This window comes from Fringilla coelebs (assembly GCF_963513975.1).
Source record: "Fringilla coelebs genome assembly, chromosome: 7".
Taxonomy (NCBI): Eukaryota; Metazoa; Chordata; class Aves; order Passeriformes; family Fringillidae; genus Fringilla; species Fringilla coelebs.
The window spans coordinates 13,286,074-13,305,012 of record NC_140035.1 but is presented as its reverse complement, the minus strand read 5'-3'; the positions used below and the strand labels follow the sequence as shown (position 1 = coordinate 13,305,012).

General features: G+C 40.0%; 1 protein-coding gene across 1 annotated transcript in view; it reads right to left on the bottom strand.

The window, feature by feature from the left end:
• The window catches only part of CNTNAP5 (contactin associated protein family member 5), a gene marked incomplete at its 5' end in the record, with an annotated part of 260,854 nt that overhangs the window by 70,518 nt on the left and 171,397 nt on the right, over positions 1-18,939 (bottom strand). Inside the window, 2 exons of the mRNA XM_084209565.1 lie at positions 5,497-5,697; positions 16,651-16,770. Of these exons, the coding sequence (XP_084065691.1) occupies positions 5,497-5,697; positions 16,651-16,770 (321 nt within the window). The remainder of the gene's footprint in view (positions 1-5,496; positions 5,698-16,650; positions 16,771-18,939) is intronic.

Genomic DNA, 18,939 nt, shown 5'->3' with positions numbered 1-18,939 from the left:
GCACAAGTTGTCTAAAATTGTGCTTATGAGAAGCTGTCACTGCCACTTTGGGGGGAGAGACAAGGCATGGTGATGGAAACACAGATGGAAAGTCAATCATTCTCAAAAAAGGGATCCTATTTACCCAAGAATAATTGCAGCACACAACCCACACCTGCCACCTATCCACCACTCCTTCAACACAAGCCACTTTTTGAGGGCAGACTGCCCTGTTCTATGTTATTTTGTGCAATGAAAAATAGTCTCCTGGTAATGCAATAACAATTTAAAGTTATTTTGTACAAGAACAAATAGTCCCCTGGTAGTGCATTAACAATTGAAAGTACTGGAATGATAAACTGGAAATTATATTTAAAAGGCATAAAATACTAGTGAGCAAAACCCCATTGGTAAATGACTGCTTGTTATAGGTCATTTTATATCACCTCCTGATACATCTATGTAAAACACTCCAAGAGAACCCAGGCTTCAGACTCCTTTCTTCTAAAAGAGTTACTCTAAAGTGGTGAAACCTTGGGGCAAACCATATATCAAAAAACTGGGCACTTCAGGTGAAAAATACCAGAGTTAGTGCAAGTCCTAGATAAGTAACTAAAAGCACTATAAAAGCTCTAGATGGGCACAAAACTGTGCTCTACTGCATCCTGTAATACAAGAACTCAGTGCACTGAGAGGAACAGTAGTTAAAAACACATTAAAAAATTGTAGTTCTGTAAAACAGCAAGTGGGGAACTCCTGGAACTTGCTTTCCTAGAAGGACACAGGGCAGGCAGCCTAACGAAGTTCAAAAAGTGATTAGACAAGTTTATGAGCAACAAATCCATAATGGATACTAAAAGGGATTGGCAATAGCATAAATGCTAATGCCCTTATCTGAGTAGCTGTGGGTGATGGGGACATATTGAGGGATGTGCTAAAGACATCAACTTGTGTGCTCACCTTGCTAAAGACATGCAACCTTGTGTGCATCTTTCCAGCAGCCACTGCTGAAGGCAGGGCTCTGCAGAACATTTCTTGGCACCTTTTGCTCTCACATCTCACTGGCCTCACCTGGAGCTGAGGAGGGACCCTGCACAGACAAAGCTCGAGCAACATACAGGGCATAGATAAAGAAAAAGAAAAGTTGACCTGTCTCAGCTACAGAATTAAGTCTAACCTAAGAAATTATGATGTGTTCCCTGCTGTGAGGCAGAACTACATCTTTCCCTCCAATAGAGAGGTACAAAGGGCAAATGCAGTGATTCAGCAGTGAGGGCAACCAGCAGCCTGGCATAAGGGGTCAGACTGTGGGACACACCTGGTGCAGCCTGGCACTGAAATATGGGACTAGCTGGGGACCAAAGATGAGGAGAGGAGGTGGAAACCTGGGTGCAAGTCATATAATAGTGAGACTTGACAGATCATAAGTTCAGGGAAGAGCTGTGTAGTTTAGGATGGATGCAGTTTTTGAAATCAAAGCTTAAGGTGACATAGCATAGGAATTCTACAGGAAAGAGAAAAATAAGGAAGAAGTCAGGAAAACCCCACCACCTACAAACACTCCTATTTCTTTGATTTTTCTGTTGGACTGATCTTTTCTCAGTCCCTGCCTACACAAATGTGCTATGAACTTGACAGACTGTCAGCCAAGTATTGTAAAGCAAGCTATGCTGCCACTGATAGAGCCATCACTGTGCTAAGTCCTAGATAAGGTGGATGTGAGGAAGCTTCCCAAGTGACAAGCATTTGAGTCCACCCACTGCTTCTAGAAAACTGAGCAAATTCAGTCAAGAGCTGGGGGGCTGTTCAGTTAATATTTTCACACCTTCAAATATCTTGTACGTTAGCAGCTTAATTAAACATGCATCTGCTCACATGTGGCTATCATCATACACATGCTCTTTCCTTAGGTATTGCCTGAGATGCTCTATGAAGAAAGGAAATCAAAGCACTGGGGGGGCTACATTTTTTTTCATATTCTCAGAATATAGAGAGCACATTCAGAGGCAGCTCAAGCTTCCTGCCCACCCCACTCCTCTCCTGCTTGCCTGACTTGGCCTTACTTGTAAGAGTAAGTCTGCAATCTCTTTCTAAGAGTGTGGATTACTTTCCTAATTAATGTTCACTATCAGATTTTCTCTGGCTATGTTAGTGTTTCTCTAAAAGGTCTGGGAAAGTCACAGGAGACTTGTGATTTCTGGTCATACAAGTTTCCTTTGCCACCTTCTCAAGAAAGCCAGCTATGCCTTGATGACAGACATCTATTGCAGCATTCACAAACCTCCTGAAAATCTGTCTGATGGCAGAGATCTACACAACTACAGCTTAGGGCAATTTAATTTTTGCTTTCAAAGACATGCTTGCATCTAAGCTGTAGTATGACAGGGAGAACCAATAAGGCTGTTCAGACAGCAGGAGGTGGAGATGAGTAAACTCCTCTGCCAACTGCCAGATTGCATGTCTGACACATTGCAGATGTAAATCCAAGAAACTCGAGGGGGATACCACGCTCAGTCACACCCGCTGAGGATGTGCCTGCGTCTTTAGGGCAGCAGGGATCAGCAAGAGAAGAAAGAGAAATTCCTTGATATAAACTGGAACAATTTTAAGCAAGCCAGGAGCCTCCCTGGGCTTCTCTCTGAGGCAGCACAGAATGCCTTGCTTGTCCCATTTGCCCCATGTCAAAGCTGTGAAAGCCAAAATTCCTATGTAACAACATACATCTTCACACTGTGATGCAAAAGGAAAGGGAAATGTTTTTATTGCTTCTCTGTGAAACATGATAGTATTTAGATCCTGAAGACAAGGATTTCGTGTGTTGGTGCTACCAGCTGTCATATCCTAATCATGTGTTCCATGCCCTTGTGTGAAGAAAAAAAACAAAAAACAAACAAAAAAAAAAGAGCAAAGCCCAGAATGAGAGGTAGCTCAGAAATGGATTGGATTTCTTTGGAAATTCTTTGGATTGGATTACCCCTTTGGAAGAGGAACTTTTATAACTTTGTCAAGATTAGATATACCTCTGGGAGATGCCCTTCCATCAGGCATTCACCACTAGGCTCAGTCCAGAGGTAATAAGTGGAAAAATTCAGCAAGCTGGATTAGGTCAGGTAACATTTCCTGCTGGCCTGCAGATGCAGTATTGTCATTAATGCATGGGCATTGCACATTGAATTCTACAGTCAGATCTGAAGTGTTGCACACTAACAGCAATTACACATTAAGATACCCTGGCAACCCAGAAAAACACAGTGCTTCAGGCTAGGTCAAACGAAGGAACAAAACCCAAGAGTTTCGATTTTTGTTCTGTTTCTCTGGTCCCAAATCTAGCAAAAACAACACAGGTGAGAAACTTCTGCAGCAGGTCCAGCAAAATACCCTGAGGTCACTCACACTTGCAGCTCATCTTCAAGTTTAGGAGTGGAAATTCCTTAAGTCCTAGAACTCTTCAAGACATCTATAGTGTTCAGAGACACCACAACTACTTGGTCTCTAAGCTCCTCTGTAATACAACAGCATTTCACTACAAAATTAATATCAATTAGTAGAGCTTGGGGAAAATAATGCTTTTCCACAAAAATACCTAATACTCAGTTAAGAACAAATTACCCTTTTCTTGTCATTTCAAGAACTGGAATGTTATTTTTGAGCATGTTTCACATCTTGCCATATCCTTAGACTACTAAGAAAGCTGAGGATGAAAAAAGGCAAATTTGGAAGGGTAATTAAAGCATACTAAAAGAAGAAAAACAGAGGGAAAAAATGATGGTATCTACAACATGCACAGCACTAGACTGCAATTGTTTTTTATCAGCCGGTGCTGTAGAAAAGACTAAATAAATGAGTTGTGCAGTTCTTGTGTGGTCAGCTGTTGGGAGCACAGTGGCACTGCACCAGTTGCAAGTGCACAAGCCAGACTGCTGGACACCATCCCCACATCCTTTCCCTAGAGAAATCAGCCACAGCTTTGGTCCTGGACAAGCAATGATGAGCTGCCTGTCAGGAGCCCTCTTAGCCTGTCTGCCTGTTTGATAGCTTTAGCCCTGAAGATGCACAGTTTGCACACTGTCAATTTACACAAGATTATCTTTACTTCTTTTTTTTTCCCCAAAAAGTTTTGGTTCTCAGGAAGTGCCTCCAGCTTTAGAGAGGTCCCACATACAAGAGTCATCTCAAAACCCATTTGCAGTGTACATTCCTGCATACACATGAACAAGTGCCTCACAGAAATGTGCAAAAATAAACACATGCAGATTTGCTCCAATATTGTGGCATTCATCCTTGAAACAACATTTTGGAACTAGCCTCTGTGGGGTTTTATCTTTTAGCCATATCAAGTGTGTTGTGGGATACAGAAGCCAGCAACACTGAAAGTACTTGTAAGACATCAACTCCATTTCTTTATGAGCAGTTATACCCACAGTTTGTTTTCCCTTTGTGCTCTACCTGGATGCTGATATTAACACTTCATTCTTTAAAGAAAAGATTAGCAACACAATGAATTCTTGGCTGGGAAATCTGATGATAACAAAAGACATAATTCACAGCTTTTAAAAATAAACTGACTGTAAGGCATCTGATTACTGGATCCATAAAAATCAGTATTATAGTAACTTTGCTGGAACCAGGAGGGTTTTGACACATCTCATTAGGCAATATGGTTTTAAGACAACAGGAACTCCTACTGCAAACTCCCCTTCAGGCTTTCCATGGTCTTTCTTCTAAATTACAAACACATTTAAGAGTTGCTAATAATCAAATCATCACCAGGACAATACAGACATCATAACTAACAGAGGAGACATGGAAGTCATTCACAAGTCTTCCCTTAATGTCATTCATCTCTCCAAATAAACAAATATAAAATCCTGACATCAAGACAGAGTTGACTGGAAGCCAGACATCCTGAGTAGCTACTGGAAATTTGGTGCTGCAGAGAAACACAAACTGATGGGACCCTCTGCTTCCTTTTTTCTGTTACATTAAGACAAAGAGAAAAAAAATGCATACCTTCTACTGCAAGGGGAAAGTTAGTTTTGCCCCAGGAACTGTACTAGCAAGCACTTTGAAGGTGATATTCAGGGCTGTGGAACTCAGAAGAGGTTACACCCCTCCCCTACATAACATTATGAGTCTGGAGCAATCTGGATGGTTTTTAATTTACAAGGAAAAACTGTAAATGAATAAAAAAATCCATTTGCCATCAGCTAAATACATTTTTTGTGATTTCTAGGTAGCACTTTCCATCATAGAAGTTTTCTGAGTCTGGGCATGCACAAACTTGTAGAGTCCAAACTCCCCTGTGGAGCTCAGACCTTCTTACACCAGAGCACAGGCACTGCACAGTAGAATCCAAAACGGTAAAGGGGTTTTCACTCTATTCCATATTGTTACTATTAATTTGGGGGTTATTATTGGTTTGGGCTTTTTTTTTTTCTCCTTAGCTTCAGCGTGGCCTCTACCTGCTGTACAACCAACAGGAGTTAGGAAGGAAAGATTTGTGCTGGTGGCACTTACTCGGGGTGTTGAGGAGCCGTGACTTCCTGCAGTGGTAGGCTGCCTCCTGCTCGCAGTACTCAGCACTGTTTATCACAGCCTCCAGCTGCTCTGCACTGCTGCTGTAGTTGAAGGACATGGTGTAGGGCTTCTCTGGACCAGCTCCTTGCACTCTGGTCAGCCCTGTGCTGTTGTGCTGCACTTCAGTCCAGATCTTATCTTCTGTTAAATGAAAAACAATTGAACGGGAGGTTAACAGCAAAACACTTCCAACAAGCAGGGAACAAAAAAACAACTGAAATGTAACGTTTTACTGCAGTGGACAGATCATCAGCAGGACCGTGGGCTCCAAAATGGGCACTTTGTGATTAATACCAACCAGGTCTGTCTTCATGAAAGGTCAGTGTGGCCCACAAAGACGTTTCTCCCTGAACCCGCTCAAGCAAACACTACACTGCCTGCTGAGCAAGACAGAAACTACAAGCTTCCTGGGAAGCACAGGAGACCTTCAGCTTCTTCTAATACCAGGTATCTGTATAAAATTAGATACCTTTCAACTGGCTTTGTCCTTCAGAGAAAGCCCACAGTAATATGGTTTACGGGGGTAACATTCACCTTTTGCCTGAGAGCGCAGCCCATGCTGTTGTAACAACAAATGGAAGCAGAGAACTGCAGCTGATGAGCTTGCACAAACTCACCATGAGCAGAAAGCACAATCTCTTGCCAGAAAGTTAAACTGAGAGCATGTTCTTACCACCCAGCTGGAAGTCAGATCACTTATTTTGCTCAGTTCTCAGATTTTTCTGCATATAAGTTGAGTGATGCCCTACTTGGATGATGGTACAGAATGCCATATGACTTGGCATCTGTAGTTAACTCTAAATATTGATGCTTTTCCATGCTGGGGAGCCCATTCTCCTTTCCTTCATTGCATTTACTGGCAGAGCAAGGGATTGTGCAGGTGACAGAAAACAGAATCTAGGCTTAAGCACAACCTGCACCCTACAACCCAGCTCACAATCAGCATTGGGGTTGGCACAATGAGAACACCACACTTAGAAGCAATTAGTTTCCAGGGAGGCTTTTTCCCAGTTGATTCTGGTATAGCAATGGGCAAGGCAAAAAGGCCAATTTGCTGAGCTGACACAGAGTTAAAAACGAACTCTGCAAGGAGGATCCACAAGACTGAGCCCTGCACATGCCCAATACTATTAGTAAAAGTCACAACCAGCAAATTTCCTCTTTATCAAAGACCCTGCTTGCCTAGGGAGAATACAAGATACTGACAGGGCAAAAATTTAAGGCAGCAATTTTCAATCATTTGATGAGAAGCAGATTTCAATCTCACTTGCAGAAACACGCAGACAGTTACAGAGGAAGAAGTAAGATCTAGGCAATAGATTTCTATTTTGTTATTTATGCTTCATCAGGAAACCCTAGATAACAATGAATCATGTATTTTCTAAGCTGATCTTAAAAACTGTACATTTAAGGATTCAGATGGTTTTACCACATTACCTGGCCTGAGTTCTTTCAGGCCTGAGCTTTCCTGTAACTCCCCAATACACTGGCATGATGAGCCCAATAGCTCTGTGGACACTACAATGCATTGCAGTCAAAGCCTTTTTCATTGAGTTTCATACATGCCCCAGATTACTTCAACAGAATGCTAATAGGTGTATAAAAATCCTAAATGGACTATCTGTGCAAAGATACAGATGATTTGATGGATTGTCATTATGGAGACATTCAAATGACAGGCAAGAAACAACAACCATCTGGAGACTCTCTAAAGAAGAGAGAGGACCAGGCTGCAAGTGACAGAGAAATTAACTTGCATTAATTGTAAGGACAGTTTGCACAGAACAAGCCACACATTCACTCACAACCCTCTCATCATTTCTGTGATGTAGACAGAAAATTTGCTCCTAGGTCTGCAATTCTGTGGTTCTTACTGACTTCAGGGAGCTGCTTGTGGACCCTCGGAGCTGGAGCTCAAAGAAACATTGCTGCAATGTGCAATACACGAAAGTCAGATTAAAATGGTAAGAAATACTACAAATTTATTGCTTGTAATACTTGTCCCAGTGGCTGTAATCACAGTGAACACTGCAGCACAATACCCTGCACAGTCCTGCACATATATTGCTCTGAACACAATATACTTCAATGACTCGGTAACAGACATCTTGTACATCTTAAAGTAGCTACCCTTATCAGCCAGTCTCTGTTTTCTTTTGCTCTCTCAAGGCAATATTGACAAGAACAGAGTGGATTTTTCAGAAGAAGTTGAGGGTGAGTTAACTTTCCTCTCACAGAAGTTTAACTTCTGTCTTAACTGAAATAGCTAGCAAAAAGACAAACACTGAGTTGCTGATAATGGGAGACATAAAACCAGGAGATGATGGAATATACTGGTTGCTGAGATTCCAGGTGGGATGTGAAAAGCACCTCCCCACTGAGAGTTCTGAACATAATTTTAAGAAAATGCAATAAAATCAATGCTCACAATAGTGGCTACAGGGCTGCTCAGGAAGTAGAGCAGCCTAATGCTCTAGTTGTACAGTGGTTAACACTGCTGTACTTTCCAGGCTGTGCATCAAGAAAGGTGCCATGTGGGTACCTGAAAAATCAAAAGCATCAAGAGCTAGAAACTTAGAAGCAAAGAAGGAATACTAGGAAAAGCTGATTAAAAATAGCATAGCAAAAACTGTCTTCCCAAAAAAAAGTGTTGGAAATATAATTAATTGAAATGAGGTTGGACAAGGTATCAGCAAATATCCTGTAAGCAGCCAGCACTCATTAACAGGAGTGCTGGACAGGAAATGTGACAGGTCTTCCTCTTATCTTCCTCTATGATTGTTCATTAATTTTCAGCAGTCTCGTTATCATTACAGCTGCACACAGCTGTCCCGAGATCTGAACTTTGACATTCTAGACCTGCTTTTCTCCACAGGATCATTTAGAAATAAGTTGCCCTATTTTCCATCCTCTAGTTTGCAAAAGGAAAGGAAAAAAAAATCAAGTTTCTTTCTGTATTCAAAGTAAATGTGATTTAGCAAGCACATCAGAATGGAGTTACACAGAAGAGAAGAATTTTGAAGTTACATTTCAGGTATTTCCTAATCTACAAACGCCTTGGCTTTTAGGCTTAACACTTCTACAGATCAGATCTTTGCTTTAGTGGTCGCTTCAAAGTTTCCCTCTGTGCTTCACCTTTGAAGTAAAGGTGCCCATCAGTTCAGCTTCTCAAAAAAGATCTATATTCTTCTCATTGATCTAATGACAGGAGAGTCACAGCCACCAGCAAGCAAACCTCAGATCAGAAGGGCAGCTCAACACAACACAGAGCTGGTGGCAACAAGGTGAGAGGAAGCAAAGGAAGAGAAATCTATTCCACCATCTCAGTCACACTTCTTCCCACTTACTCTTTCCCCACCAGGGTAAAGAGTAAGTACTTCCATTTTAGAAAGCAGCACGTGAGGTGTAGAGGGGCGAGGAAATGCACACAAAGTCAAGCACAACCTGCTACAAGAATAAAGGATTACATTCACATCAGAGTAAAAAAAACCTCAAAAAACAAACTTCCTTCTTTCAGAAGGACACCCTTTTGTTTAAATGCAGTGAGTGAGACTGAAAATTATTTAAACTTTAGATTGCTTTGGATAGAGTAGAAGAGCCAACAGTGCTCCCTCCTGCATCTCCACTGGTTGAGAGAGAAGCTACTAAGAGCTAGAGGGCAGTAAATCCTTGAACCATTCAAAGACAACATCAAGACCCTTGCATCTGCTTCCATAGATCAAAAAACCACTCAGAAATAATCTCAACATTTCTTCTGAAGACCATCACCTTTCAGATCAGCCCTTGGGGTTCACTCAAATCCCCGTTTCTCCACCTCAAACTTGGCAAAAACTAGAAAAAGATCATTCTATTTTCTCAAATTCACTTGCACAAGTTTAGCTAGGGCTGCTCCCAAAATATCACTGCCTGCTTCAGTATGAGGTCAAGGCATCCTACCCTCCCTACTTGACTGGCAGGTCCTCTGAAGCCTCCTGACAATGATCTGTGATCTGGCACTTCAGGCAGGTTCAGGACCTGTGTGAGACACGTAGCTGCCATCTGAATGTGCCCACAGATCACTCCAGCAAACACTGAACAGCTGTCTGCACCTGAGCTCTGGCTTTGACATTTGCCTTTAGAGGCACACTTCTACACCAGGAATGCCCACAGCTTTTGAAAATGGGGCTTTAAATATTTGTTCCTGTTTCATAATGCAAGGATTTTTATTCAATCTTTGCTCTGTTTTGTTTACATTATGGTTTTACACAATGACCCTGTAATCACAGGTGCAAACCTAGCTGAGTGCCTCTACCTCCTTCTAGTCATTTCCATACCTGGAAACCATTAAACTACACAGACAAAGCTCTCTTCTTATGTATTTCAACTAAGAAGTTATCATGATGTTTTTACATCTGTCCATACTACACATTTTTTTTCCCTGTTTACTCCATTTAATGAGTTCTCCTTGCACTTACAAATCTGCAATGAGAATTAAAAAGCTGTTGCCCAGGCATAGGTTACTGTTAATTTTTATCTTCTATTACTCCATTCTACTCCTTTATTACTTTCTCAGCTTGGTAAAATTTCAAACTAAACACAAGCTGGAAGTCATTCAAAACGAAGTAGGAGACTGCAGCCACATCTTCTATTGTATAATGTGGAATAGTTTAATGCAGCCCGGAAAAGCAGATTTCCTAAATGCTTGTTAAATTATTTCCATAATTCAAAGGTGACAATGCTTTAATTTCAGGGTAATGCTACAGCTTTATGACTTCACAGTTTTATTTAATGGTCCAATTCACTAGGATATTATGCTGTCTGCATTTGGCCCTAGGAGATGTTTTTACAGCATGGGACTGCAATGCATTAAGCACATTTTAGACTCTCTGTTTAGCCTAGCCCATAGCTCTATCATCTTGCTGGAAACCTCCAAGTTGCTTTTGACGGCACACAAATTAAATTGTGGGAAATTAGAGCAGCTGGAAAACTGGCTTTCAATGAATTCTGTATTGTCTAATTCTCATTTTTATTCTTCAACTTGAAATATCCCTGTAGAGCATATTCCACCCATACAAACTGCATCATTCCTTTGTGATTTAGGAGGTTTGTCACAAAACAAGATTATTCAGACTGATTAAATTGCCAACAAGCCAAACATACGGTAAATGCTACATGAGAGAAAAAAATAACTCTCAGAGCTCATATGATGCATTTGTTTCATGGTGCTCCACGCTGAATGTCAAATTTTATCCCGAATGCTGTACCTATAACTAAAAGTACACAAAAAAGAAAAGACTTTTCTTCTTAAACACTCTACTGTTCTAAGCTGCAGTGGCAGGTCAACCCAGCTACTCTAACATAAATTCCCCTCAAAGGATATTAAAAGACCAATTTCTTATCACAGGCACTTTAATTCACTGACTCCAAAAAAGTGTTTCCTGAGTCTTCTCTGAAAAGCAACCCATTACTATTTTTGTATCTATTTTTATTTTTTTTTTCTGCTGGCTGACCCAGCAATATATGCTTCTGCAGCTTGTTTTCTGCTCATCAGCTTCCTCCTGAGTTCTGATTCAGCCACATCCATCCAGGGCACTGCAATCCATTCAAAGCAATTCTCAGCAAAATGACCGTGCCAGATGTCTCTGATGGATGACAACAAGGCACCTCTTTTGTGACATCTTGCACCCTCCTCCCCCAAGGTTCTGGAAGAATATTTAATGAAAATTTAAAAGAGAAACATATAAATTGTCAGAACTACAGTGTGCCAAAAGACCTGTAGTGTTTGAGGGGTAAACTGCAAATCTTTAAGGGCTGCCTTTAATCTAAACAGTAGTAAATAATTTGTAAGGAATTTCTATTTTTTTTTTCTCTTGTGAAAAAGTCAATCATAACTACAGACAGTAAGCAACAGGGTAGAAGGAGTTTGACCATTTAAATTGTTGTTCCAAATCCTGTAGCTGCAGGTATTAAAGGCAGAATTAAGGGCATGCCCTCCTCCTATCTGTTCTTGCTTCAGCCTGCCCGGGAGCAGCCCTCCTCTTCACATGAGAATTTCCCAAGTCCACAGGAAATGCAAAAAGGGCTGACTACATGGTGACTCCTGCATCTGTGAAATTGCTATAGGAAGCAAAAAGGAAATGGTTTGTTATGGAAAATAGATTAAGGAATTCTATAAGCAGATGAGCTGAGATTCACATGTGGAAACAAAGGAAAGATGGATTCCATGGACAATAATACAACTGATTGTTTTAGGAACGGCGATGGGGATATGTACTATATGGAAGAATAAAAATCTTAATCATTGTTAGCTGAATGAAAAAAAAACATACAATGTGTAAAAAATTGCAAGTATAATTTTGATTATCTACTTCACACAGTTTCTATACAGTTTTTTGAGACAGAGAAAATAAAACTTTCTTTTCCTTCATCAGAGAAATTAGAAGTATTTGCACTTTGAGATGAGACTCCAAAACAGAAATTATCTGCAACAAGTAGAGATGTATTTTTGTTAATTAATGATTTTTTCATTGAGGCAGTTTCAAAAAGAGATCTTGGACCAGTAGCAAGACCTGAGATAAAGTTGCATCTTTCCCCAAACTGCAATCCTGGAAGAAAAAAAAAAAGGAAGAAAAGAAAGGAAAACTATTTGAAGACAGGAAAATTATTTGGCAAAGATAAACTGAACCATTGGTCTAGTCATGGCAATTTCTAAGCATTATTGATTTGATAGCCCAGGGTCTGGATATGTAAACCAGCATCAGTAGAGAAGTAGAGTGACAGGATGACTCAAGTGCACTGCAAGTAAATCTTTCATATTTCAACGGTTAAATTTATTCAGAACAAGATTAGAAAAGTTCATTCCACTTTTAAAACAGGACATAAACCAAGCACATGGAAGTAGATTGCATGTCTATAGGCTTTGTCCTGGAGAACATGGTTACTAGCATTTAAGTAGTACTCCAGACAGACCGATAGATTTCTAAGCAGCATGAAAAAAAAAAAAAAGCCTCACAATGACAGAAAGACTGACAGACCTGAGGTTCAGAGGGTCTATCAGTTATCTTTTCTGTTGACTGTTATGAATCTTCAATTAAGATTAATTCAAGTGGGCTGATTATCAAACAACCAGCCTACAAGGAAAATCTTTCCCAGCCCTGGTGGCTGTTCATTACCTCAAAGTATGACACAACACATTCTTTCTGCACTTTAAGTCAAAAAGGTATGGCCATAGACCCCCAGAGATAACAGGAGACCCAGGAAAAGTGAGCATAGCTAGCTTCCATTCCCATGTGGATGGCCCTGGAATCATGCCAGATGTGTTCCCAAAGCACTCAATGCAACCACCCCAATTTAATGAACCCATTCACATCCTTCATGGCATCCAACTGCATCCAATCATGGCCTGGGCACATACCCTTGGTTCACTTCTCCACACACAGATGCATATTTGGTGTGGATTCCTCAGTGTTTCTTACAACTGATGAATTTCCCTGTGAAAGTGACTTTGCTCTGTGTACAATGGGTATATAAGGTGAAAACAACATTATGTTAATAAGGTGCCGTCTTTTCCTTTTAGATCTAGGTTTGAGGGCTTTGTCTTTCACTGTCATTGAACTGTCTCTCTTCCCCTATTGTAAGAAAATGAAAATGAGCATTGCTTCTGTCAGTGAGCCCCATTCACTTTGAGTCTTCCCATTCTAAACAGTCCTGGATTATTTTCTGTTAACCTCTCTTTTTTACAGATATCTTTCTATGCCTTTGATTAGACACATCGGTGTTCCTGACAACCTCCTATTTCAACAACATATCTTACCTCTAGTAGAAATAAACAGCCCCCAAGGTAAGATCCTTTTAAAGTGCTTCATAGGCTCTTCTCACTTCTTGACCAATAAGTATGCTGTACTTATAGTATACTTTACCATTAAATAGTAGCACGTCATCAACAGTTTTTTGTCACCTTGCTTTTTCAGCCACTTCTTCAGACAGTGGATAAGTACATTTACCCACTCTAGTGTCAGCTATTCATCAGATATTCTGTGACACTACTGTTAAATTTCTTGCCATGCTGAAAATTGACTTTATATTTTTTAATACTTTTTTACTTTTTTTTTCTCCCTGCAACATTTCCTTTCCCTTATCTCTCTCTCCTTCTTTGTATAACTGTCCAATTCCCTCTCAACACACACAATCACAATTTTCTGCTTTATTCAGAATTTCTATCCAGCAGTGGGCTCTAAAGTTGACAGGCTTTAGAGAAACCACTGCAAACATAAACACAGTAAACTAACTTGTAATGTTGATATTTCCATATTCATGCCAGACACTGGATACCTATGACCAGACACCAATATGCAAGAAATCTGGTGTTTATCTGCCCCAGTTAATAACTGCTATCATAATTCAGATCCCTATCTGAATCCCTTCAATTAAACATGTAAAAATGCTGTTAGAAAGAACTTAAAAAAAAAAAGAAAGGAACTTAAATTAGAGTTAGAAAGAACTTTAAAAAAATGTAAGTGAACATTAAAAAACTACTTTTCTTTAAATGCAACGATACTGCTCATTTCTGATGGTCTAATTTCTTCCTTGAATTCATCCTTCACAGATTAGAGGCACTGTAATTCCCAGAAGGCATGAGCTCTCTGCACCTCCACTTTTAAAAACACTAAATGAGTCATTGCCCTGAATTTTCCATTCCACCTCCAAATTCTTCAGCTTGAACACATTTTGGGCATAAAGAGGTTACTGCTTCTTGAACTGTATACAGAAAGAACTGCCAGCCTGAGTAAAATAAAAGCTTTATTTAGCCCAGGAGCCCACCTCTGCCTCTGAGGGTGAAGAGAAACCCAGGGAAGCCAAAAGGTTTTCCTGAAGCTCATTCCCATTTCCCAATGGTGTTTGCCTCACAGCTACCTGAGTGGGAAGCTGCAACTAAACCTCCATGTTTACTTGCACCTTCTGAATCTATCAGACAAAACTGGGGCTTTTTCCAGATGGGTTTCATTCCCTCTCTTGATCTATCAGCCTCCTTGCTGTCCTGTGGTGGTCTCAAGTTGAATACATTGCATCAGGAAAAAGCAAGCAAACAAAAACCTCCCAGATCCCGCTGTGTAATCATTTAGGTGTCCCTTAGCTCATATGGGATGAAAAAGAATCCATTCCTCTGTGTTTTCCCTATTTCACACATGATCTCCATGCTCTCCTGTGACAGTTCCCCCCAACCATCTTTATAATTTGCTTAGTCTCACCACACATGGAAGCCATCCACATTTCTCCATCCACAGGAGGTGTGTTATAGATTTATGCTATACAGAACAATAATTTTTTTTTTCTGCTCCTTGTATGTACCTAGTGTAACAACACAGCATTTTGTATTTCACCTTTCCCTGAATATGGAGCACTTTCAGAAAACTAATCAGAAACATCATCTGAAAAAAGAAGCAAATTGAGACTCCATCTCTGTGTACACAAAGTAATTTTTTTCCTACTTTGCACTTAATCAATTACTGTAAACAATTTTTACAATAAAAGAAGTTTCCAGAGAGAAAAGAAGCCCTTGTGATTAAGGCACCCAAAACCATATTTAGTTGACCCAGAAGCATAAGTTTTCCAGGCTAGGAGGTTCTGCCAGTTTTCCCCATCTTGCTCATAACCAATGTTATGAGAATGTCAGCAGGTTCATTACAGATAGAGAGAAAATCAGGTATATGCCTTCTGGATTTCTGCCTGATAAGGTTTTTTTGAGGAAAGCAAATGCAAGGTGTTTGTCAAAAATCCTACTTCTTCAGCAGAGATAAAAAGCACTGACAACGTTTTGATCACACATATTTATATGATAAATAATAAAAATGAGCACATTTCCCATATTTAAGATCAAGGAAAGATATTCAGACAGAAAGGTGAAACTCTGTTTCAATTAGGAGATTCAACAGTAAAGGAGACACATCTTATTAAATATTTGTTACACTTGAATAAAAAACATACTTAATAATTAACTGTTGTGCATTTAATTAACATAATCACTGCCCAATTAAATAAAAATGAAAATTTAATTTGAGGCACTTTAAGTATGAGGAGATTAAGGATAAAATATGAATATCCTGTGTCCTCAGCTTTCAGCACTGAGTGTGGAAGTGACATGTGGCAAAGTAGTTCAGCCAGAATTAGCAATTTAGAAAGGGTAATAAAACATTCCTTCATCTGCACCTGGCCACAGGAAGGAAAAAATGCCAAGCAGGAGATGGTGTGGGAAATTTCACCTCCATTTCAAATATAAAAAGCAGAAAGGGAGCCCTACCATCCATCCCCATCCACAATAAGGGCTGTGTTATCTTTTCTCAATCTTTCCTCATACTCTTGGCCTGACAATCCTATATACAAAATAGGACCCACTTAAGGGGAGAATTTGCCAGACAGATCTGTTCATTTGAAACAATTCTTATTTTAACCCTACGGAACACTAAGGTTAAAAAGCCTCAACCAACAGGTCACCTTGCCAGCTGGCTCTTGCTCTGCTACTCATCTCTTTGGTGTCCCCTCCTATCATCATGCATTCTCCCCCATACAAATACCAGGGACAATCAAGGTTTCCACTCCCTGGAGTGCCAAAGGCAGCACACTTGTATGAGGGGATGTATTGCTGCCTACATCAGCCTGGAAGGGTTTATAGATAGCTCAGTGAGAGGAATTTAATAATAATTCCTAGATCAAGTATTCTAATAAAGCAGAAAAACCATTCAATTACAAAAGAATGGTTTGGATTCTAAGTTTATACCTCTTTAGTTAAAAACAAGCATCTCATCAAAAGTTTGGATATTATGAAGTGCCCTTTATAAGGTGCAAACTCTGTTGTATATATCACTTAGCAAGGCAAGTCCTTCAAACTTATTTTAAAAATCACTTTTACATGGATCTTATTTAAGGAGACATCTCAAAGTGAAACCTCAGTTAGAAATTCTCTGCTTCTCCCACACTGAGCTGTAACATTATTGACATCTAATAATACTGACTAAATAATACTGAGCTGTATTATTGACATCTCTATCATTTTATTAAGACCACCTGAAATCAAATTAGACCCAAGATGAAGCAGCCAAGTCAAGGTTAGGTCATTACCTGTTATATTGCAAAAAACACGGAGGGGTCCCAGCGGTCCACTTCCATCAGAATCGATGTAGAAGAACCCTGATGTCCTCCCTTGGTGTCGGTAAGCCTCGCAGGATTGTTCATAGACAGCTTTGAAAGAAAGAGAGAGGGACTGCATCACAGACAGAACACAGACAGACATGTTTTATACATGAGTAATGCATTAATTATTGCCATAACATGTCCTGTTAGCACACAGCTGATTAGCATGTGAAATTTTACTGCATCTGGGTCTCAACCCATGCTCTAAATCACACATTTCTTTAACTAATTCCTTTAAATTAATGCTTGCTGGCTTTAAAGATACAGCTACTTGCTTTATTTTGGATTAAAGGATGTAAATACTTAAATAAAGAGATATGGACTTTCAAATGTGACATACCTAGTCATGGAGAGGTACATACATTCACCATGTATGGTATTTCAAAGACATACCTACATACACACAGGTACTACCCAGGCATGCACTTAAGTGTTCTCAACACAGATGACAGATATTTTTGACAGTCCTTACCTTCCCTGCAGGATAAGGTTAACAGGAAGCATTAAAGCCCCACCATAGTTTACTATCCAAATGAAATCTATTGTCCCCCAGCAGAAAAGCTCAAGCTCAGACATGGCCTCCATCCTAGGTTACATTTTTATGCTTTAGACCTAATTTTATACAACCAACTCTTTCTCTCTGCTTATCAATATTCTTCTCTTACAGTAACAGTGCCCATGAAAATCCAAGTAGTTAATAAAACAAGTACAGCAGGTCACCAAGAGCAAGAAAAGGAAGAAAAACCCACAGGTCAGTACAATACTTGTATTTGAGGCGTATTTTTAGGAAAGCTACAACTGTCACTTCAAATGAGGAAAAGAGAAAACTCACACAGAGAGGCAGTCCAGAATATCAGAAAGTCACATTTATGATCCTGGACCTTGAACAACAACCTTAAATCTCATTTCAGGAGAGTTGATTTTTTTCCTCCCCACCTGCTTAAACACTTACCTGATTATTAATACAAAATTATTCTCTGTAACAGTTTATGACTGCTGTGCTTAGGCAGTAAATACAACTGCAGAGTTCCCAGTGCTTTTCATCTGAAAGGAGCTCAGGGAGCTTTGCAGGTTGATGGCAGGCCCAGCACTTCCTCACCACTCCTAAACACAATCCCTGCAGAAGACAGCAACTGCTTCACAGCAGCAGGAATAGCTCCTTACTCTCACTGCTGTGCACACATGGACTCACATCCTTCCTTTTCCCTCATTCCCTTAAAGAAACTTCTCAAATGAAACTTTCAAAAAGTTTTCGCCATATATGAAGTTTCACCATATACTTCTCTGCCCTGAAGTAGCCTTGTCTGAAGAATGCTGTAAGACAGTTCATCACTTAGATATTGGACATTTCTTCACTTCTGCCAACAAAACAGAACCACAGTTCTAGGGGCCCAGGTCCAAACTGGCAATGGATTAAGTCTCATAATTTAATCATTTTTACACTCACCAAAACATGCTTTTCCCTTGCACACTTCTTGCCTGACCAGAATCTTAAGCAGACAGAACATCACTGAGTGCTAAACCAGCACAGCACTATCCTTCCCAGGGTTAAGAAGCTGCTTAAGATACTCAGCACTGATGAGACAGTGCCTTAATTAGCATCCATCCTATAATAAATAGAATTAGGAAAGGTTTTTCCTCACAGCCTGATGTATTCAGGCATGGTTGGAGGCCTGAATATCTCTAAATTCCCACTGTGATAGCCGGCCAAGAACACATATTAAATTCAAGTTAAATAAAATCCCCAAACCAGAACCTATTCTTCCAGTGTTCAGAACCTGAGGGGCTGACAGGGTCCCTGAGTTGCAGAAGTGCTGACAGAAGCAGTGGGCATATGGAGGTCAGGAGAGAGATGGTAACAGGCAATTAAGTAAGCAACCAAGGAATCATGGTTTGATCAATTTGCAAAGTTCTTAAACTGCAGTTCACTCAGTGAATTTGCTGTCATCATCGTTACAGGACACTTCATCTTGTCTCATTAGGGAATATGCCAATTGCTTCCTCTGAATTGTTTGCTGAGTGTTTTTGAAGACAAAGGATGGTGTAGAGGGGTAGAGACATCAAACAAATATGTTGTCAGTGAACTGGCACAGCAAATCTCAGTCTTCATCACAACTTGTTCTTTCTAAGTGTTCTTCTTCTGGACTGTCATTTTGGCTGGAGCCCAGATCTACTTTTTTCAAATTAGTAAGGAAAGATGTGAAGATTCTGCCATTA